The 23,647-nt window shown below is 40.2% G+C and overlaps 1 protein-coding gene across 2 annotated transcripts in view; it reads right to left on the bottom strand.

The window, feature by feature from the left end:
- LOC112138056 (Down syndrome cell adhesion molecule homolog) overlaps nucleotides 1-19,038 on the bottom strand; it is a 107,731-nt gene extending 88,693 nt beyond the window's left edge. For both annotated transcript variants that reach the window (XM_024260622.2, XM_024260623.2), the window contains exon 1: nucleotides 18,109-19,038. In XM_024260622.2, the coding sequence (XP_024116390.1) occupies nucleotides 18,109-18,151 (43 nt within the window). In that variant the 5' untranslated portion in view covers nucleotides 18,152-19,038. The remainder of the gene's footprint in view (nucleotides 1-18,108) is intronic.
- Between the last annotated feature and the right edge of the window lie 4,609 nt (nucleotides 19,039-23,647).

The raw sequence follows: 23,647 nt of genomic DNA, 5'->3' as shown, positions 1-23,647 counted from the left end.
TGAGATCCAGAGAACAGAGTTCCCAAATCACCGGCGCCCAATTTGCCCTCATGAATAATGTGGAGCGGCGTGCAGCTGCAGTGTAAAACCAACTACGCCGCTCTGATGTCACCTCTCTGGAGAGATGGAGAAGAGTATCTGCGGCGTGCCACCGATGATGCATATGAACGCTCATTTACATGAACAAACAGAGGAGGAGGGAGCCGCCGCCTGACGGCTACATTCAACTCTTTCATCTGTTTTACCAGCGAGGTGGAAATGGACAAACTCTACAAATTGGTTAAGATGGTGAGGGGAGGCAAGACAGAATACACAGTCACATGAAAGAGAGCAATAAGAAGAGAGAGTTCTCCCTCTTCCTGCTGCCTGTGATAAGGAGGAGCACAGCAGGAGGAAGGAGAACTGCAGGAGCCGTCTTGATGCTCCGTCACCGGCAGAGACGCTGCAGAAATCAGCTTGCACTCCAGGAAGCCGATTCCATTTTCAAACCTGGTTCAGAGCTGGTGAGTCGCAGCTGAAATGCAGCTCTAAGAGCGTCACGTTTGTGCTGCTGAGACTCCCAACAGCAAAACCAGTCCTCATTTCTGTGAGGTACAGGCTGCAGGTGAACGCTGCACTGTCTCTCTGCTGGAAGGATCCCTCTGGATGTCTTCTTGCTCATTGGTTCTGATATTTAAAGGTGACTCTGACTGTATATGAACACGTTTTCCTGACTGACCTTGATTGCAGTTCTGATCACGGGCAGGTGAGAACCCACAAAACCAGAACAACTCGTAAAAGTCCCTCTATGACATTTTTTTTAATAAAAAAAACATTTTCAGTAATGTTTAAATTATGATTATGAAGCTTTTAACTTCAGCCATTTTTCATGTGATCTGAAGCCTCTGTTTCCAAAATCTCCTCTGAAGGGGCGTGGCTTTTGGAGCTCCGCCCCTGTCTGATTATGATAGCTCTGTGTTTCGTTAACGTAAATCATCACCGCTGATACACAAAAATGTCTAGCACTATTGTTTGGACCTGGATGTCAGACGAGGAAGTGAAGATCTTCATGGACAGAACTTCCTCCAAAATCCTGATTCTTTCTCCTTCCAGTTCACCAAAGACTCTTTTAGCTAATTCTCCAATGTTTATTGACTGTGATCAATACATTCAATCATTGGTTTCTCAGAGTTCTTGATAAAATAATCAAAGCTAACATCAAAATGCTCTTTCATTGATTTACAATCCTTTCCAACTGCGGTCAAATGAGCCGCCGTTCACATTTCCGTGGTCACATCAAGAAGCTCCGTGGAGTCTGGTGGAGATTTTCCAGCGTTCTCAGTCCTGCTACCGTAAGTATTGGATGAAACTCACACCAAAAATCCAGTGATGCTGATTTGACCACAGAAATGTGAACGGCGGCTCATTTGACTGCAGTCAATGTGAAGATACCATCTTCTCTTCTCCAGAACCTGAACTAGACACTAGGAACAGATGAGGGTTTAGTGCATCTGCAGCAGCTATCGTGACGTATTAACAGCTCATTAATTCAAGCAGAGCGTTTCAGTTTGATTGATTTAAAAGGAGAAATACTCGGAAATGCAAAAAAGAAAAGATTTCTTATAGCATTTGTTCTCTTTCATAAGAAAAATGCCACAAATACATGTTAATAACTCAAAAAAGAGAATTTTCATTGGAGGGGAACTTTAAAGCTTCACAGAAACACAAGCATAAATTCTCAATCAGGAGCCATTGTGCAAGATGTAGATTTACATGTTTTTCTAACAAATATAGAACAGGTAAAAAGATATAATTTTCAGAGCCATGTTGAAAATACACACCACACCAGTCTAAGCAAATAAAACTAGCAAATGTTGATTTAAATGTCCAAAAATGAAAACAGTAGGGGAAAAAATGAAGATTTAACTCATTAATTAATCATTTATAATGAATTTATTATGAATATTTATTGTTTTTTAATTATAACACTTATGTCATAGATAATCTGTCTAAAATAATCTGTTGTAAAACTTCATGCCTGTTGTCACAAATATGCGACAAACCACTTTGGCTCCAAAATGACCTAAATGGAGCTTTTACTTAAAAGCAAAAACGGGATTTTTTGTTTTATTATCTGGAAATGAATTCAGCCATTGAAGGGTTAATAACTGATCCAATGACCCCAAAAGGACTGAACACACCTCTGTCTCTACAGTCCATTTATATTGTTTTTGCACTCATAGTTTCTTTATTTTGAATAAACTTTCAAACACTAACAGGAGTAAATGTTAACAGTTCTCTGTCCGGCCCATGTTCTCATTCCTTCATCCTCCTGGCTCTTTCTCCCCTTATTCTGCTTTATTTGGGTTTGTTTTGTGTAACTGACGTAAATGTAATGAATTTTATAAAGATCTAGTGAAGACGTGACGTCTCTAAGACTCAAAGAATATTCTGGATCCTCCATGGAGTCACAAACTCTGATTAGATAAAGGAGAGAGTTAACACCATGGTAGTTTAGTAGCATTTGTTTCAGTCTCACATGAGTTTGGCTCTTTTTTCAACCTGCTGAAAGTGTCATGGTGGGAAGAGTAGAACACAAGATTAGAACACTTTAAAAATCATGGAGGACCATTTGTTTCTTGGATGTTTCTCTACATTTATTTTTCTCTTGAATAATTTCAAAAATTAAGCCTGTGATGACAGCAGACTTTTATCTCTGTGGATATTTTATGGTTTTAAAGGCTAATTTCGAGTTTAGCTAACATTTTAGCAACATGCTAACGTTTTTTGGATAACTTAGCATCTAATGAGGTTTTTGGGATGATTCCAAGTTAAGCTAGAATTTTAGCAATATTTTGGCTTTTTTTTAGCTATTTTGGTCCTCACTAAGGATTTTGGGCCTTTTTTTAAGGTAGGATAACATTTGAGCAAAATGCTCATTTTTTGGCTAATTTGGCATCTACTGAGGTTTTGGGCTAATTCTGAGTCCATATATTTCCGCATTTTTAAATTTTAGGGAGATTTTTCAAGAAATTCCTCAAATTCTTTGTGCACTTAATGCAATTTCTGCAACCTTAAGTCCTTTAGCAATTTTAGCAGCATGCAACTAGCTTTAGTATTTTTAGCAAATCCCTTCAGTAATTACAGTAAATGTATTCTGCATCTTCAGCAAAAAGCATTCACACTAGCATTATCACAGGTAATGCGACTTTTCTAGATTTTTAAAGCCTTTGCCACAGCACCTGTATGGGGGGTGACCCATACTGGTGCTGTGGGTTTCTGGATGGTCCGGGCCTGTAGAGGGTCGTAGAGAGGAGCTGCTGCATCTCAGGTTTGTCTTGCAGTTCCCTTACGGCTTTTACAGCCACCTTCAGGGATGTCATGAAAATGGAACATACGATTGACGTGCATGAGGTAACTGTGAAACATTTATGACATAATTGTGATGCTGTCGTATGATGCTCTTATGCCATACTTTTGTTGTTAGTAAGGTGCGAGTACTGGATCCTTGCATGGTGTACACGTGATGCAAAAGTTTCTGTAGGATGTCCACATGAACTACATCCGTATTGTCTAATTTAGTCTTTTCCAACAGTCAAGCATCATGAAGATCGCACACTTGTCCCTTGACAAGCACTAAGATTCCTTGCACAGTGTGCAGGTTTCAGCGGGGTTGATAATGAAAATCTCATGCAACAGGCCAACATCTCACCTTCTTCACCCTTGCTTACCCTTACATACTATGAGGTAAAATAACAATAGAAATGTCACAAATAACTTCAAATTTCACCTTCTCAGCACATTTGGTTGTTTTATTATGACTTTTCTTACCGAGACAAATTTCCAGTCTGGCTCAACGGACTTTAAACTTGGTGATTTCGGTTTTCTTTTTTTAGGGGTGACTTATCTTTTTTTTTTTTTTGAAGAGGCAATACCTGGGTGTCCTATTGTTGCCCACAAGTTTGTCATTGTTATTTGTGTGTCAATCCTGTTGTGGAGGTCAGCTTTGTGTTTGAGCATGTTCCATTCTAAGAGAATAAATGCAACAGTAAAAAGAGAAAAATTACCATTTTTCATACACTCCTGTCTGATAAATAACATTTAAAAGAAAGATAAGATTCATTTAAGACTGAGCAATGATGGGACAATGATTACTTTTAAAAATCCATGAAAAGAATTCTCTGATGTATTACAGAGTTTGATGAAGCTTCTAGAACAGGGATAGGCAACTCCAGGCCTCGAGGGCCGCAGTGTCTGCATGGTTTCCAAATATCCAAGCCCTATTCATGACTGATTACCTGGTTCAGATGTGTCCAGCCAATTAGAACACGCCAGAACAAGGTATGTTGGAAAACATGCAGGAATGAGGCCCTCGAGGCCTGGTGTTGCCTATCTCTGATCTAGAACATAAATTGGTATCAAATATAGAAAAATGATTTTAACTGATACGTTTCTGCAAATCCATCCATGGGTAGCCTCTGTTTTTGAAAAGCTCTCTAAGTTTGAGCTTAAAAAGGCCTGTTTCATGCATCTTAAGTCTTTCAGAGTTAAATATATCCATATATAGCAGGGGCCTTGGGGCCACTGAAGGCAGAGTCTGGCTAAGCATGGGCCGCATGGGGTTCCATTTGTGCCAAAAATATGTTTTTGCGTCCATTGTCTATGTCTACTGAACAAGTTTATTGAACATTTGTTCATGTCTATGTAGTACTAAGTAATATCTTCTGCGTGTTCTGTGAAACGACAGGAGCTAACGATGGTAGCAACTGTTGCTAAGGACATTTCTCTCCACCAAATCCAACGACAATAACAAATGTAAAGTTTTAACCATAAAGCTGAAACATCACAAAGAAAATACAAAGCTATAATTGAAGAAGTGTGGACATGAAGAAGATACTGTTTAGTAGACGTTGAACTTTCATATTAAGGTGGGGGTCGCAAAATATCCACTTGGGGGCCACAAATGGCCCGTGGGCCGGCAGTTTTAAAGGCCCTGAAATATATGATCAATTATTAACTCTGGTGCACTAAAGGACAAATCATTTATGAAATATGAGTTATTTTTGTGAGTAAGACGAGTCAACCTCCGAGGTACCGCCTTTCACTCCTTTTGGGCGTCTCCCGTTCCATGTCGTCAACCAAGAGCCGGCCTCGGCTCCAGGTCTGTGTTTCACCCACGAAAACAAACAATATCCAAACGTTAGGAGCTCTGGCGTTTCTTCCAAAAATTTGACAGCCAGACAGACATCTGTTGGAGACCGGCGTTTATTCCACCACAGAAAGAATGGTGACGGCTAATGGATTCATTTTGTGGTGACATTCGGTCAGGAAATGCAGACAATAACACCAGATGAACATTTTAGGATTTATTGAAATGATGAGAACATTGTATTATGTTCCGATTAGCGCTTGCTGTGAACGCTTCTGTTCTCTTTGAAGCATCATCAATCTCTGTATGAAAAATCCTCTTTTTTAAGGCTGATCATTTTCCTGGAGACACGCACACCTTTCCGTCTTTGTTTCACGGTCCATGCTCAAACCAGTTTTTCTAATTCATCACTTGATTTCTTTACACCTCCACCAGGATCCTGTTTGCTCCCTTTTCTGCACCCGTCTTCTCCACCGATCTGCTGGCACCATTTGTTTAGGATCCACCCCGAAATGTCCTGCAGACTCCTCACCAGAATGTTCTTTGGTCTATGCCATCATTAAACATTAAATTGAACGAGTGTTTACGCCCATCGCTACATCGCTACAACAAAAATACCACAGACACCCGGCATCTGCATCACTGGGAGAAGGGGGGGTGTGTCTTAAAGCAGTCTCGCCACTATTAGAGACCGGTGTCTAACAGCAACGAACACCTGTTAAACCTGGCGGTTATTGGAGTCGGGACACAACTAGAAGATATATGGTATTGTGCATCTAAAATAAAAATGTTTTGCTGATCACCACAAGCTCCATTGAGAAACTGGGTGCATTTATGTTAGCCTGGGGCAATCCTGGCAGCCCAGACTCCCTGGAAGGGGCTGTTCTCACTTTATGATGTCAGCTTGTGAGAACCTACTTGTTTTGTGGGTTTGAAGGGGCTGGTGCTCAGAGAGCAGGTTTTTAGAGGAATGCTTAGAGATGCGTGAATGGATCAAAATGTCGCTTTGGGGTTGTTTGTAGTAAGGAATGAATACTATAGTACAATTAAAAGCTTGATTCATGCAACAATAATTGTTTGTGCTGAGTAAATGTGACTCCACCAACAGGCTATTTCAATGCCATTCCAAGAGGTAATCAGAGAAATCGCTGCCTCTGATTATCAGTTTGTAACGTCAATGACCCAAAATGGGAGCAATTATCAATTGCAATTATCAGCTTGGAAAGGTCAGACCCATCCATCCAGGTGAGCAGCTCACCTGCAGACTCGCAGAAGAGCCTCAGTGGGTGGAGGTTAGAACTAGGGCTGGGTACTGATAGTACTTTCCAGAAACGATTCGATTCACAAGAGCCTACATCGATTCGATTCCAATTTTTTCGATTCTTTCGATTCTTCAATTCAATTCAACTTTAAGTTTACAAATTTATACACATTTGCTTAGAAATACATTAAAAATCTAGTATTTAATTTGAATATATTTATATTAATCTGATTCAGTTCACATACTGTAAATGTATCAGTGAAATAATAAGATTGTTAATATCATCCAGTGTTACATGGATTCTCTAAAGGAGAAGTTCTAACTAAAATGTTCAGATCATTAACATTGTAAACATGGTTCTGCTTCTCCTGGAGGACGTTTCAGTTTGTCCACTAAGTGGCGATCACGCTGTAAAAGTACACCTAATTTCAGGAGAACAAGACTGTATGAGAAAAATGTTAAAATTAAATGTTAGCATCAAGCAAGCAAACTTTAGCTTTATGTGCTAAATCGATTTATATCTTTTATAAATTGATTATTGATCTATTAAGCTTAAATCGATTTACATTGATTAATTGATTTAATTAACCTAGCCCTAGTTAAAACCAAATCGTCCGGCCCCTGAACAGGATGAGCCAATTCAAAGACTGTTAAAGTCTGAATGTTTTCTTTGTATAGTCCAACAAGATTATAAATAATTAAAAAATATGTATCAATAATAATTTTTAAAAATGGATTGGCCACAAAGAGCAATAAGGTCAGGTTAAATGAAGCCTGGGCTATCTGAACCAATACAAAAAAAGACAAAAAGTTTATCTGATTAAGATCAGAAAAGAGCACAATGGAATCTACTTAAGTGAAAATATCAGGTTTGCAGTTTAAGCACAAAAGAGATCACATGACCTCTCCCTGATCCCCCCTTCCCTGCAAAGCACCGTATTCCCCTCAAAGACACACGACCATTACCTCCACAAGGCCCGGCAGAGAAAAACGGGCTTCTGAACAGAGCTAGGCCATGCTGGCTGCTTTGTTTCATGCAGAATTTTGCTTTGTTTGTTTGTTTATCTCCCCTTTGTAAAGTCAAACTGGGTTATCAATTATCCTTTAATCCAGAAACTCTTATAATAGATGTTGCATGAAACCAGAGGATTTGGTCACACATGAATCAGCCTTATGGATCCATCAGTTCAGAGCACAGACAATAGCACAGACTCCTGCCGCACAGATCATTGTGTTTTCTATTATTAGGACTGCACAGCATATTTGAACAGTGTTTTTACAGAAATCTGCTATTATATGTGATCTGTGTGCATAGGAGTAGCAGCTGCTCCAAACACTGCAGGCTGCAGCCTTCTCTGAGCGTTTAGCGGCCGGGATTAATCAAATTATAATTTAATCATCTGATCAAACAGCAATTAGCATAATCACTCGTGGGGAAGGCCTGATAGAACAGAGCTGGGGGCTAACAACACTTTAATGAAACATTTGCCAGAATGTTTGAAAATGTTACACATGTGGAGCTGCAGGGGCAGAACTGCATGCTAACGAGCATGCCAAGCACATCCGGCCTCCTGTTTTCACACCGAGGCCCTTCGCGTTTCCAAACCCAGTGAACCTCACCATGATGCACCAAAAATTCACTATAATCATTATTAGTCAGAATCTATACTTTATACAAGGAAATCTCATCAATCTGAGATGTAAAAGTTCAAGATGGAGGTGCCACTCAAGCTGTTTTAAATGTATATGTATACATTGAAATGTATAGGTCAGAATCATTTATTTAGTACCATACTGACTTATAGTCAGAAACACTAAAATGTGGAGCACATTTATTCACATGCTAGTGTCTAGTATAAGCACGTGTGTATTAAAATAAAAACGATCTACAAAAAAGCATCAGGAAAATTAAATGTTTACTGATAAATACATTTCAGTGCTTGGTAACATTCAAAAGTTAGATTCCAAAATAAAACTTCCCACTCCTTCCCATTTAAACATTGGAAACTATATTTTTCCAGAATATGCTTTTAGTTTTGTGTTTTCAAAAAAACAATTTTTTATATTGAACAGCACAGCTGATAGTGTATGGCATTGTTGCAAGTGTTTAATACTGTTGTGAGTGTGTGACGTTTCATGGGTCGGAAGCTTTTGTGTCTCATGTTGTTTTGAGTGTTTGACATTGCTGTGAGTTTCTGATGATGGAAGTTTCTGCTGTTGTGAGATTTTGACACTGTTGTAAGTTTCAGACATTGTTGCAAGGTTTTGACATTGTTGTAAGTTCTCTGACGCTGTGAGTTTCTGGCATTGTTGTCAGTTTTTGACGTTGCAAGTTCTCTGACATTGTTGTGACTTTCTGGGATTGCCAGTTTCTGACGTTGTGAGTTCACTAACTTTGTTCAGTTTCTGACATTTTTACGAGCTTCTGGCATTGTTGTGAGTTCCTGATGTTGTTGTCAGTTTCTGACATTGTTGAGTTCTCCAACTTTGTTGACTTTCTGGGATTGTTGCAAGTTTCTGAAATTTTTGCAAGTTTCTGGCTTTGTGAGTTCAGTGACGTTTCAAGTTTCTGACACTGGTTTAAGTTTCTGACGGTAAAAGTTTTTTTTTCCGCCGTTGCGAGTTTTTGACTCTGTTGTAAGTTTCTGACGTTGGTGCAAGTTCTCTGATGTTGCGATTTTCTGGGATTGTTGCAAGTTTCTGAAATTTTTGCAAGTTTCTGGCTTTGTGAGTTCAGTGACGTTTCAAGTTTCTGACACTGGTTTAAGTTTCTGACGGTAAAAGTTTTTTTTTTCCGCCGTTGCGAGTTTTTGACTCTGTTGTAAGTTTCTGACGTTGGTGCAAGTTCTCTGATGTTGCGATTTTCTGGAATTGTTGTGAGTTTCTGACATTGTTACAAGTTTACACATTGTAGCAAGTTCCTGCAGTATTGCAAGATTTTGACATTGTGGGTTTCTGACATTGTTACAAGTTTCTGAAGTAAATATCTGAGGTTGTGAGTTTCTGATATTGTTAGAGGTTTCTGCCATTATTGTAAGCTTTTGAAATTAATGCAAGTTTCTGCAAATTTATAACATTGTTGCGAGTTTGTTGTAAGTTTCTGACATTTTTGCAATATTCTTACATCGTTTTGAGTTTTTGACGTGAGTTTAGTTGTTGCAAAAGTATGAACTAGTTGTGAGTGTCTGAAGTCCCCTGTGTGTTTTGTTTTTAACAATTTTTGAAGTTGCGAGTGTGTGACGTGTCTGATATCAGACATCTGTCATTGTGGTGAATGTCTGACACCATCATACACCATCACAAGTTCCTGAAGTGTCTTTCTACAAAAGTGTTCATTTTACAGTTATTCGCCTACAATTGTCCGATGGTGTTACTGGTTCTGACCTTGTTATGAGTGTCTAACACTGTCACAAGAGTCTCACACTATCACAAATGTCTTACAAATATGTCTTAGAGGTCTCAGACACTGATGCAAGCATGCATCACCATCACAAGTTCACTCAGTATCCGTTTGGTTTCAGAAGTTTCAACTCCTAAATGAGTCTCACATTCAAATACTTTGTATTTTTAAAGAGAATTAAAACTTTTGAGCGCTTTCAGAGATGTGTTCATGAAGTTTAGAATGTGTTCAAACCCTAATGACACGAGAAAGAAGTACTGCAACAATAAAGGGGAAGATCATCCAAAAAAGAAGATGTTCAACAATCTACTTTCATTTCAGTGAGATAAAGATAACTAGTGGCTGGTTAATAGATAAAGTACTGATTTATTTATCCATCTCCTATTTTTAGACAACTGCTGCCTTGCTTTGCAGAAAAAAATCATCTGTATGTGAATTCAGTTGAAGCTTTTCACTTATAAACATTAAAGTTGTCCTTCCTACACCTGAGACTCACATGAAGTGATAACCGTGGTTATGGAAATGTCCATAACAGGCTTTAGTTCATTATTTGTCCAAGCCTCAAAATAATATTTATAAATATTTACAGTATTTACAAAGAGCATTTTTTTCTGTGATTGCAGAGTACTTTTCTTCCTCCTCTGACTTCATCGCTTTCCCAAAACGTTCAATAAGCGTTCACACAGTTTCAAGTCGCGCAGCATGTCGCGCCTGTGTTCAAATGTCTTTGAATACAAACGTTGCATTCACGTAGGCGTGGAAACGCAACATTTGCAAGAAAATATGAGCTGTTTGTCATGGTCTTGTTTCTGCGTGCAGCTGTGCTCTGATTAGATATGTCTCTTTGAGTTAGATACCCCCCACCCCTCTTTTTATGCCTCAGTACACACCATCATCTCCTTAAGCATTCTGGTCTGGGTTAAATGAAACCTTTAACAGTTCAGTGTGCATCCATTAACATATGCTTGAGTCCGCTCACAGCCAAGTCCAGGCACGGGCGCTCGACGTGGAGCCGCGGAAAAATCCTGACAAATCCCTGAGTGATTAGTTGTCCGTCTCTAATCCCTCTGTTGCTGCTTCTCATGAATTATTAAAACAAACATATTCAACTGATCTAAACATCCTAACTTCATTAGCACAAGCAGCACAGGATGTTAAAAAAATAAGACTATAACTCCATTTGGATTCCAGTATAATACAATCTATATCATTGGCTTGTTCCAACTAGAAGATGGTATTTACAAGTAAATGCCTAAAAAAAAATCTATCTATCTATCTATCTATCTATCTATCTATTAGATATACATATATAGAGATAGATAGATATATGTCACATATATATATATATATATATATATGTGACATATATCTATCTATCTCTATATATGTATATCTAATAAATATATCATATATATGCATATATATGATATATATATATATATATATATATATACAGTAGGCTATAAGAGATAAAGCATGCTATAATGTATGCATGCATGTCAGAGTGTGTGCTGTTTGAAACAGACTCTCCAAAAATGAACTGATCAGAACAGAAACACAGACGCGGTTGTTTCCTGATTTTAATAGAGCAGTGTCTCCGCCGTTCATGGCATGGCCTACATTGTGTTGACTGGTGTGCTGAAGAGCCCAGCTCATGTTGTTTAATACTATGACTCCGTCAGCTTTGACTGCATTTGAAGTGACAGATGTAAACCAAAAAGACCAGAGTCTGCGTGCGGGCCCTCACGTGACCCGCCGCTGTTTTGACTGCTGACGATGGGTTAACCAGAGACAGAGGGAGGGGTACATGCAGCCAACCAGCGAGTTTGAAATACAATTTCTTTGAGGGACTCTAAAACCTGACGAAACTGTTCCATTGATTTTCTGTACTAAAATGGAGTCTAGATAACTATTTGCTAGTTTTTGTGATGGTATATATCCATCCATCTTCTTGACCGCTTCTTCCCTTTCGGGGTCGCGGGGGTGCCGGAGCCTATCCCGGCTACTGATGGGCGAAGGCGGGGTTCACCCTGGACAGGTCGCCAGTCTGTCGCAGGGCCTCAATCACACACCCATTCACTCTCACATTCACACCCAGGGTCAATTTAGAGTCACCAATTAACCTATGAGGCATGTTTTTGGACAGTGGGAGGAAGCCGGAGTCCCCGGTGAAAACCCACGCATGTACGGGGAGAACATGCAAACTCCACACAGAAAGGTCCCAGCCGGGATTTGAACCGGGGCCTTCTTGCTGTGAGGCAAGAGCGCTAACCACTGCGCCACCGTGCAGCCCGTGATGGTATATAGTTTGTTCAAAATGAATTGTTAGTTTTTAAACTAACAAATGTTTTAATAATCTGTTATTAATCTGAGCTTCTGCACAATTTCAATGAAATTCCAGGAAATTCTACATGCCACTCATCTCCTCGCCTTTTTTCTGAACCAATACCTAAATCCCCCACTTTTTTTTTCTAAATATCAATTATGTTTGGCTTTTAAATTCATTAATCTTTATTTCTCTGCATTCTGGATTGGTTTTGCTGGGCATCTTCCCCCCTGTCCTCCACCATAGGTTCTGCTTTGTCATGGTCTGGCTCTACCACCATCAGCATCTTTTAGGCTCTTGGGTTTATTTATCTATAGCCGGAGTTTATTCCACACATGCATGGCGACATCAGGCCAGAACCTAACAGTCAAAGATCCATGGACTTATTTGTTTCTGTATATCTTTCTGTGTCACAATTAGATTATTGCATTCTTCAGAAGAATCCCCTGTGTGGACTTTGGATGTTCTCCTTGTGTGTGTGGATTTTCTCCAGGCATCCTGGCTCCTCCCACAGTCCAAGACACACTACATAGGGTGACTAGCGACTCTAAATAGTCCCTACATTTGGATTGTGTGGCCCTGCAACAGCCAACTCAACAAAATTCAGCAGTGGGAGTATTCTAAAGGTAATTTTCAGCTTATTGGCAATTTTCAGCACCAACACTTGTCACATACACATGAATGGATGGATTCATGGATGGATGGCGTGCCAGGATTTTTTTTTTTAACTTTTACTTGTATTGGGCACAGGGAGTGGCTCCCATGCAGCAGCAACCGTAGTAGGAGGCAACAGTGAACATACAACAGGAACTCAGATGACATAGATAGGGTGTTATCTTTTTTTCTTTCCTGTCTGTCTCAGCTTTGCAGATGTTCTGTTTACATTTAACAGCCAGTTGGTGCATTCTGATGTTAACATGCTATGTGCAGTCTGCTGGGTTATTTGTTTCGAGTCGTGCATACCCCCTCTGCACAAACACTGAAATGCATAGAAGAAAGCTAAGCTGCTAATAAAGACCCACTGAGTTCTGCTTAGTCGGTTTGTCCTTCAGGCTGTGAGGAAAAGCAAACAGTTTCCCCCCCTCTTTATTTTAGCACCCCACATATTTAAAAAAAAACATGATAATAATAAAGTTTAGAAAACTGAAAAAACTGAGCTGTGGAAGATGTGGTATTGTTGTTTTTCCAAAAACAGCATAGAGACAAAGGTTTTTTTTCTGTTTCTTGTAACCAGAAGTGGGCAGTATTTAAAATGTGTATGAAAGATGGACGTTAATACTCCCAAATACTGGAACTCATGGAGCACATTTAGCTATCTGCATAACTCGGGTATTATATTACTTGATAATGAGTTAGATGAAAAACGTCACTGCTGGAAAAAAACAAAAAACAGTTCAAGTTCTGAACGGTTGAAAAAAATCTGATTTATATTTCAAAACCTATCAACACAATGCAAAATCAGTTATTGTAAGATATTTTGAATTAACGAAGTAAAAGGAACATCTCCTGGTTTATACTCCATTTGACAACGGTTTTCTCTGATGTGTAAAGTAAAATAGTTTTTTTTGGGCAAGAACAAATAAATCTGATGCCATTTTTGCTGATCACCAATTTGTACAACTGTTATTTATGCATTTCTGCTCTACAGCATGTAATGTTTGAGTCATTAACGATGTGGTTTTACATAAATATCATCCGCACATCACAGCTGCTTCATATTCTTACAGTCAGTTTGTCATCACACTCTGAGATTTCAAAAGATTTTTTTGGCTAACAGATGTTATCTTTCTGGCAGTACTTTCTAAACCATGAGTCCCCAAACTACGGCCCGCGGGCCAGATCTGGCCCGCCTCCACATTTGGCCCAGCCCCCCAAACAATATCAGAGACACATTGTTATTATTATTATTATTATTATTTCAATCTGGCCGACCGAGACCCAAGTAGAACGTGACTTTTATTCCACCCTTCAGCAGTCTGAGCTATGACTGTACAAGATGTACTATATTATGCATTTATTTTAATGATTTTTCTGATTTACTTTAAAGATTTATTTTAAAGATTTTTCCCTAAAACACTATTAGATACTTGCTTTACATTATTGACTCTTCCAATGGCAAACAATCTGCATACATATATTTTTGGTTGATGTTTGATACTTGATTTATATTCATGCTTTTTTTCTAATGAAAAATACACATTTTGTCTGAATTTTTATAATGGATCTGCATATGCAATTACAAAGTCTAAAATAGTGTTACATACTTACATAGTCATGTGATTTGTTGTTACTTGAGGATTTCTAATAACCTGAATCTATGTTGGAAAGATTTAAATATTTGATCTCAAGTTACGAACCGGATAATGATAAAACACGTAAAGGAAATGGTCAGGTCGAGATTATATAAGTTCGCTTCCTCCCACTCCCTTTCAGGCAATCTCTTAATGTTTAGTTATCCGTGTTGGACATGTCTTTATGGATGTAAACTTCTGATGATTGATTGTATTGCATATGATTTTATTATATTTTCTTCTTGATTGTTTGAAATAAACCATTTCTAATCTAATCGAACTATTTATAGGTTTAATTTTTAAATCGTTTTAGTATTATTTTTTCTGTGAAGATTACAGAATTAACTCATTTAAAATGTGTGACTTTCTGGAAAACCGTAAATGTTTTCGCTTAGACACACACACCCTGTGACTGTTACACTTTTTCTGTTAGCCCTGACACTGACTCCGCCCCAACATCAGAGAAGGAAACATTTATGTGGCCCTCTGAAAAAAAAGTTTGGGGACCCCTGCTCTAAGCTATGGCTGCCTAATGCTGGTCTTCACCACCTACCACCCTCTCTCCATTCGACCCTTTCCTGTCACCCTTGCTGCTGATCAGCTGACATGGGTTTTTCCATGTTGGGATTAAGTAAATACATTTGACCCAGATGACTAGCAGCAAGCAGAGAAGAAAAACTGCCAGGATTGTGGATCTTGAAGACCAGGACTGACCAGCCCCGGTGCAAAAACAACTATTCTGGCAAAAAAACAAACAAACGAAAAAAAAACTTACTGATGCTGATCATTACTTTTTTACGCAATGGGCAGAAATGATGGTGCAAAGGCTGAATGTCAAACATCCACCAAGTACAACTCTAGTAGACGTGTATGGAGCTATTTTGGGCAATAAATGATTGAAACCCAAATAAAACTGTTGAAAAAAACCTTTGCTATTTGGCCAAAAAAAAGTAGAATATCCCAAACTTTTTGCTATTCTACCATAATTATCACAGTTCTCAGAGGCAGTGAATGAACCGAGAAAGTTACCACCCTCATCGATTTTGATTGGTCCTTCGTGTTAGCCCCACCCCAACGAGCCACAACGGGGCCAAAAGTTTTGAAATTGAAACTTTCAGATTTTCATACAAAACAGAGTTGAAAGTGGAAAAACAAAGACTTAAAACTGAAAAAAAAAGTTTTGAAATTGACATTTTGTGTTTTTAAACCTAAAAAGCAAAACATTTGAAGCTGAAAATACTTACGTTTATTTTAAAATAGTAAAACGTTTTGGACATTTTGCATTTTTTTTGACCAAACACCAATATTTTTTTCTAAAATGTTTTATTTGGGTTTGAGATATTTATGGCCCCAAAATAGCTCCATAGACGTGAAGCAGACGTATGGACATCATTTCTACATTTCTGATTGTCAACATGAAGTCATCACTTTAAAAATAGTTTGTAGTTTTCAATAAATCAAACGGCAGCTACATTTCTACACAAGAAAGGAAAAAAAATAACTTCAAGATTTATTTTTTCCTCTGGGTCTTTTTAATAATATAATGGTTTATTCAAAGCTGTTAAAATAGTCAAACAGCTGAATTTAAAATGTTTAAATCACCACAATTTAGAATAAAGACAAGCTTTAATGCTAATAGTGACTTGAATTTGCGGGTTAGGCATCCTTGGTCTCATTTATTGTGTTTAAGATGTTTCTGAAGCACAGAAACTCATCAGGAGGAGAATCTTTGTCAGCGTCCAGCTGCACACACGGTTTTTCAAATTCAGATTTCTGAGTGAAACCCTCCTGGAGCGCATATCCGCCCAACATTTAGTGGATCCCCAGCACCGTCTCCAAACGAGTGAAACGCTTGTTGTTGTTTTTGAACAGACAGGTTTGCAGCAGCGCTGGAAGAGCTTGAAGGTAGCTCCACTGCAGATCCTCCAGCGTTTGTTTCCGCTGTGATCGATGCAAATGTGGCCTCTAATCTCAGACAGCAGCTTGTGTGGAGATGATGTCTGCAGAGCAGCGACGGGCTCAGCTGGGATCACAGCAATGATAACCAAATGGAAACGGGAAAAACCAGGATACAGAGACAGACTGTGCTCTTTGAGGTGGTGGTGGAAAGGGGGGGGTCGGCTGCTGCAGCACCTGAGTCTCCATAGAGACAACCTGCTTGCATTTGACCACAGCTTCTTTCAGTCTCTCTCTGTGAGGGGGGGCAGCATCTTTGCAGCTGTGCTTCAGTGGAAAACTGACTGAGTGGGCCTAGGAGGAGGAAGGAAAGCCTTCGTCTGCCTCGGTTTCTGCCTCTCGATGCTGAGCGGCTCACGCATGCAGCTGCTGCTGTTGCTGCCATTCAAAGTTTCCAGCAGCAGCCATTTTGGAGCGCTGCTGCTGGACCACAGAGACGAGACGGCAGCTCTGCCTCACAAAACCCATTCCAGGGCAGCGACGAGAGATTCCGAAGAGCATCGGCCTTCTCTTTGTTCCTCCCCCCCAAAAAAGGAGATGCTGCCCCCCCACCACCATAATAAACAGCCCCAGCCGGCCCAAAAGCCCCGGTCAGGCTCAAAATGGTTTTCCTGTCCTGAGAGCTCGACACGCCGTCGTCTAATCTGACTTCACCGCCGTGGCTTTCTGATCCTTCCAGGAGCGCGTCCATGCTTCTTTAAGGGGATCCTCGTGGGTTTTTTTCGACTCAGTTCTGCCCCCCAACACAGGCACTACCCTACCCCCCCCCTCCCCCATATAAACACACACATCATATTTACTGTTATTTTGACAGCAAATACATCATTTACTAAAGAGTCCTTTCTGTTGAAGATCGAAGCGAACTCAAAAGCGTTTGTGAGATTTGCTTCTGGGTGAAGGTGATAAGGGCTTGTCTCCCCCCAATCCAAAATGACTCCATGTCTGTGCTTCTAACATGGCGGGTCTACGGATGGAAAAAAGCGCAGCCAGCCTGTTTAATCCTTTTTGATTTTCTTTTTTGGGGGGAAATGTACTGATTCTGTTTCACGGAAACGGAATAAACACTGACTTCAATGCAAATCAAATTAATCCAACATTTAAAATAATACACACATATTTTTATATATGTATATTTCAAAGACAGCGTGCACGTTCAACAAATCACATTTCAGCAGGATTTAGTTTTTCTAATGGAGTGTATTTTTGAAAATCATAAACAAAGGATTTTTTTCCTGCTTTAAGTTCAGTTTAATGTGAGCTGAATTGAAATGTAAATATGAGATTTGAAATAGTTGATCACACAAGATGGAAATGGGCTGCAAAAACAGACAAATGTGAAAATAAAGCTGGAACAGAGTGAGGCCTGCAGACTCACAACACACAAGATTTAAAAAACTGCAGCACATTCACTCCAGAATGAAGCTAAATAATTGTTAATAAACGCAATCAGATATTTATAGTTGAAAAATGAGCTAAATCAAATCAGCTCATCTGCAGCTTTTCTTTCCTTTTCTGCTATTTTTTTTTTGTTTCCATGAAGGATTTTCAATTTCCACTTGAAGATACCTGCGCGTGTTGGAGGCTACTATGAGCGCAGGACACAGCAACAGCCTGCCCGGCTCGGCTCGGCTCAGCCCGGCTTTGCAAAGCAATCATTCCACATGTTCTGAGCAGAGCTGCGTGGATCAGGGTTCGGTCCAGAGACAGAATGATGTGAACTTGAAGTTGCGCGTTTGCATCACTTACCATTCAAGATGCACTGGGAAAAGAAAAGAGCCAATATCCACATGCCCCGCTCCGTTCAAAATCCACTCTTATGCTTTTTTCTTCTTCTCTTCCTGCACTCTCTTACAATTTCTTCCTTTTATTTCTCCAACTACAGCACTGCAAGAAAAATGGAGCTGCAAATCTCCTCTCCTCTCTCTCTGCCGCGCTGCCCCTCTCTCTCTTTCAATCCTGCTCGCTGGGAAAAGATGAAGAGGAGGAGGTTCGAGCTTCCTCCTGCTCCTGATTGTCTTACTGCGGCTTGCTGGTCCACAACTGCGAGTCCCTCTTAAAAATAGAGAAGCATCTTATTGCTGTTTTTTTTTGTTCCCGTATTGCTGTAGTTTTTGGCGGCAGGGCCTCAGTGAAGAGGAGCTCCGGAGGCTCGGCTCGGTGCGCTCCGGTCCAGGTGCGCCGCGCCGCCGCTGAGCGCGAGGCTGCAGACGCATGGAAAACACGCCACTTCCACGCGGGGGGGAAGCAGGCAAAAAAAAAAGAAAGAAAAAAAAAACCTTCACAGTGAATACATGAAATAATAAATAAACAGAAATTAGAAGGGGAAAAAAGAGAGCCAGAGGAGGGAAAAAAAAGCCCGAAAGTTGCGTCTGTGTGGTCGTTAGCTGCGCTGCAAACTCAGCCTCTCTTCGCCTCTTCCCGTCCGGGGAGCAACAAGCACACGCATCCTCCCTGAGCCGCGCACACACGCCCCGCGCACGCTGGTCCCCGCGCTCACAACCTGCCCTGCCTCAGAGCTGTGGAACAAACCCGCGCCTTCTCCGCAGCCGCTTTGTCCCTCTCCATTGCCTTAAAGGTGCAGGGCTGGAGGGGGGTGAGCGCGCGCGTGCAGCCCCAGAAGGCCTGAGCTTTTTCAAGACAAAGATCAAGGTAGAGGAGGGACAGTGATGCAGGACCTGGTTCTGTGGTCTGCGCTGGTGTGGAGGGCTGCAGGACCGATGCTGAGGGAGGGAGGGGGGATGGGGGGGTGCAGGCTACACCTGACTGGATGCTTTGTGGGCATTTTGAGGGGGCTGGATGAAACCCAAATTTCTTAATTGCAGGAGATCAAATCAAATATTTGTCCTCTGTGTTTTTCTGGATAATTTATGAGCCCCCTCGGGGCGTTCGGAGGTGCCTCAACCCAGCATTCATTAATTGACCTTGACAAATATAAGTAGCAACCCCCCTCTGCACCAGGGGGCATCACACAGCAGCCGTGTCAGACATCCACAGCCTTCTCCTGGGGGAACCTCCACTGAAACCAAGCAAGGAGGAAACACCATCTCCTGGAAGAACTGAGCATGACCTCCACGTCCACGCCGACCATTGTGTCAAACAGAATGGCACAGAGGGAACATTCTGGAAGCAGGTCTCCTCTTCTGCAGTGGTGCTGCAGCAGCCTCCATGTGACTCTGGGAGCCCAACGTGGCCCATTTCTGCAGAAAGGCTTCAGCCCCCCACCCAGATTTAGTATCTGTCTCTTACGCTTAGCATCCGCATTAGACATGCACATGAACATTTCCCGCACCACGACTGCAGGACCTGTCACCGCCTGTCTGACCGCCACATGCGCTCTCAGCCGGCAGTCCCAAAATAAACTGATTATTATCGCCGAGTCCAGCCAGCAGGAGCTCCAGTCACAAAACATTCTGCTTGGAGTCTTTGAAAGCATGAAGACCTGAGATTTCCAGGTGGGATCTGAGAAGTGAATGAGCTCTTCAGGTTATCTGACATGAGTCAGAGTGATCAGTCACCCCTCAACAGCAGGAAGGATCCATGTTAGCCACCTCATCAGCACACATGCAAAAAAGCTTCATGTTAGCAGCACGACACACTGATCTGCATCAATACATCCGTCTGAGAAGAAAAAAAGTAAAAGGAGCTCCTGCTAGAGGAGGAGATCTGCAGAGGTTTTTGACAGTCTGGATGCCAAAATAAGGAAGTGGAAACCTCAGGCCACAAACACACATCTGAACTGCAGCGACACTCAGGTGGCAGTTTTTTTTTGTTTGTGATCAGTTTTGTGTAAAATTCGACCCATGAGTCAATGGATTGCATGTTGAGTTGGAATCATCTCAGAATAGAACCAAACAGTTACAGATTTTACACATCCTGGTCACACCTCCTTAATACTTGGATCTGCCTGCCCCTGTCAGGAGAACATAACAATTTCATTTAAATGTGTCGTTGAGCTGCTGAACTTTTGGAGACTGACATGAAGATGCTTAATTTATGTTTATCTGAAATGTGAAATTGGATCATTCTGCCATCAGAAAAAAATTATCTAAGTTTTGACAGTGGAGAGTCTTCTACAAAAGCTGGCGTGGAGTAAGCCAGCCTTCGTTTCCCATCATCCCTTGTTTACATGCATTCTCGCAAAGCTTACAGCCCCTCACAACCCCAACCTAACATTAAAGTGCAACAAAAATGACGAGCGATACTGTAGCTATATATATATGCACACACATAGACATATATGTACATAAATACATACTGTATAAATATATGTGTGTGTGTGTGTATATATATATATATATATATATATATATATACACACACACATATATGTATACAGTAGATCCCTCAACATATAGTGGAGATTTTTTTTTTACATAACACTAATATTAACCTTGCAGAGATTACATTTATCCACAACCCAAACTACATGGCAAAAGATTAACCATAATAACGAAATATTGAAGGTATAGTTGAAAAAACATAAAAGAAAAGATATTGCCACAACATGTGACCTGGACTGGTAGAATAGGTTTTCTTATAACCCTTGATACTAACAGCCGGGATATTCACCACAAACCCATAACACTGACCTTATGTTGAAAGATACAGGATTATCTTTTTGAACAAACACTGGATTAGAGTTTGTTTGCGGGCTCCTGGAGAGCATCAACCACATTTATTTAATCCCAAATCCCTACATTTAACATCACGCTGTTTGGTCATGATCATATTAAAGACATGATGGTCTTTACAGCCTTCTGTTATTTAAATTTTTAATACTTCGTTGAATACAGTGATCCATTGTTACACTGTGTTTTACTGATCAGTCTTTTAACTATTCCACATTTAATCTTTAAACTGGTCTGAGCCTGTAAGGGACTAACTCTCATAAATGAATATTTAGAGCTCATTCAGGTCGAGTTCTCTCTCTCAGAGCTGGTTTCAAATGATGGTTCCGTTGGTTTGTCAGGTGTGAAAGTTCACCTGAACCCTGGTTTGGACCAAGCAGAGTTCAGTTTGATTTTCTACAGACCAAAGAGAGAAAAAGACTCAAAGGGTAGACACAACATGATTTAGTCCAGTTTTATGAGGAACAAATCTCAAGTTATAAAGTTGGCCCCCCAAAACAATGAAAAATAACCAAATAAAATAAATTGGCTCCAACAAGAGCTGCTTGTCATAAAAAAGGCACATTTATTCATAAAAAAACAATAATTCACAATATATATGTACATCTAAACAAAACAAGACAATTTGCCAGTAACTTTCAATTTTTACTCTTTTCACATGTAAATCCTATAAATTGTTATCCACAATCACCATTTCACTATCAAAAATGTTTAAATCATGATTTAATTTCTTCCATCTTATATTTTGACAACAGCGTAAATGTCCAAGTATTGTTTGTTTTGATTTCTAAGGCTGTTTCACAGTTTAATCCCACACACTGATACACACAAACTCCTCCTAACAGTTCCAATTATTAGTTGTTGAAAATGCCCACATCCCCTCAGTGAGTAATCTCCGTCCCTATGTCTAAGTTGTTTCTGAATATTATGGGGTAATACCTTATAGAGAAGTTTTGCTGTATATAACCAAACTAAGTAAAAAAATGGTATTAATTTAGAACTAAGAAGTGATGATCACAGTATCCAGCATTATGAACAGTTAGTGCACGTTTCTGAAGGTTAAAAAGGCCCTGTAGTGTCTTTCTATAGTTATTGCTCCATACTTTGATACAATACATTAAATGTGGCAGTACTAATGAGCAGTCAAATGTATGTAATGATTTGTATTAAAGAACATATTTTACTTTATTAAGTATTGCGATACTTTTTGATATTTTACTCTGAATATGCCTAATATGTGGTTTCCAAGATAATTTGTTGTCAATAATCACACCAAGGAATTTGATTTGGGGTACTCTTTCTATTATAGTATAATCTACAGTTCTAAAAAAAAGAATGATAGAAAAGGATGTAATGATTCCTGGAGAATCGGTAAAAAACTGATTCAAACTCGTCAACATGTTCATCGGTGCAGAAAATTAAAAAATAGTTTTTTTCACGGCCTGTGCCTAAATTTAGAAAAATGCAGAGCAGATGATATTTCTTCATGCAGGCTAACTGTGAGTGTGTGTGCGCCCGTGTGTGTGTGTGCGTAGGGGACACGCTGCGTGCTGTTTGCCCCCCTCGCCGAGATTCTTGCAGCTCCTTCAGATTTAAAAGTTTCACAAAAGTCAGTCCCTCCTGGATTTTGCGATGTTGGGATCGCAACTATTAACACAAACTAACACAAAAAGATTCGCTGCTCGCCCCGCAACGTTACATTTTCATCCAACTTTGACCAAATCTACCGTAACAACAGTCATGACAACGCAGCTTCACAACTGTTTCCCTCCTGACTTCTTCCTGGAGCCGTGATCCTTTTTATTAACACTCTTTAGTCCTTCGTCTCTCTTTTTTAACAGTAATTTATGCTTGGTGGGAGCACAGGCAAGTGTGCGATCGCTTGCGCTGGCGGAGCGGTCCATCACACATGGAGCACAACAGGAACCGAGTATGAAAGGATTCGTGATCATTTCAGTGTTATGTATTTATTTGTGTTGAATCCTTTCTGTTAGGAAAACAGACAGTTTGATGTAAGGGGGAAAAAGAAAACATTCTTGGCCTTAAAATACCTTTAATTCATTGTGTTGAGAATAAAAAAATTCGGAAAACTTTAAGACTGAATCAAATTGAATCGTGGCTTGACTGAATCGTTACAACCCTAATGATAAAGGAAGAAGTATTCTGATTTGAAATCATTCGATTTGTCTGCTTTAGGAACTAACATGACGGTTGTATTTTAACCTCATGGCTGCAGATCATTCCAGCTCCTCTGGGAGTCACTCCTTGCTGTTAAAAACCTGAATGAACCTAAAACCAAATGGGATCTGTAAAATCCAGTCCGCGTCTTGTTCTGGGGACAAAAAAGGTAAATAAAAATAGAAACAAAATAATTGATGTTCTAAACTAAGTTTCTGCACCTTTGAACCTTGTTGCTTCTGATCAGAGGACAGAGCAAAAGCAAAGTCTGAAGGAAGCAGCTCAGGGATGACAGTGCTCTGCTGGGAGCGTGCATTCATTTGTGCACGTGATGGTTCGGGGTGGGGGGGTTGGCTTTTAGGACAGCCCCATCACTGTCCAACAGGGCGGCGGTGTTGCCTAGTAACCGGAGCACATGACTGACCATATCGGTGGGGTCATAAAAATGCATGAAGGTCTTTCATCCCCCCCCCAACACC

The sequence above is a fragment of the Oryzias melastigma genome, linkage group LG14 (genome assembly GCF_002922805.2).
Source record: "Oryzias melastigma strain HK-1 linkage group LG14, ASM292280v2, whole genome shotgun sequence".
In the NCBI taxonomy this organism is placed as follows: domain Eukaryota; kingdom Metazoa; phylum Chordata; class Actinopteri; order Beloniformes; family Adrianichthyidae; genus Oryzias; species Oryzias melastigma.
The sequence above is the reverse complement of the archived record's forward strand: the minus strand, read 5'-3'. Positions and strand labels throughout refer to the sequence as shown.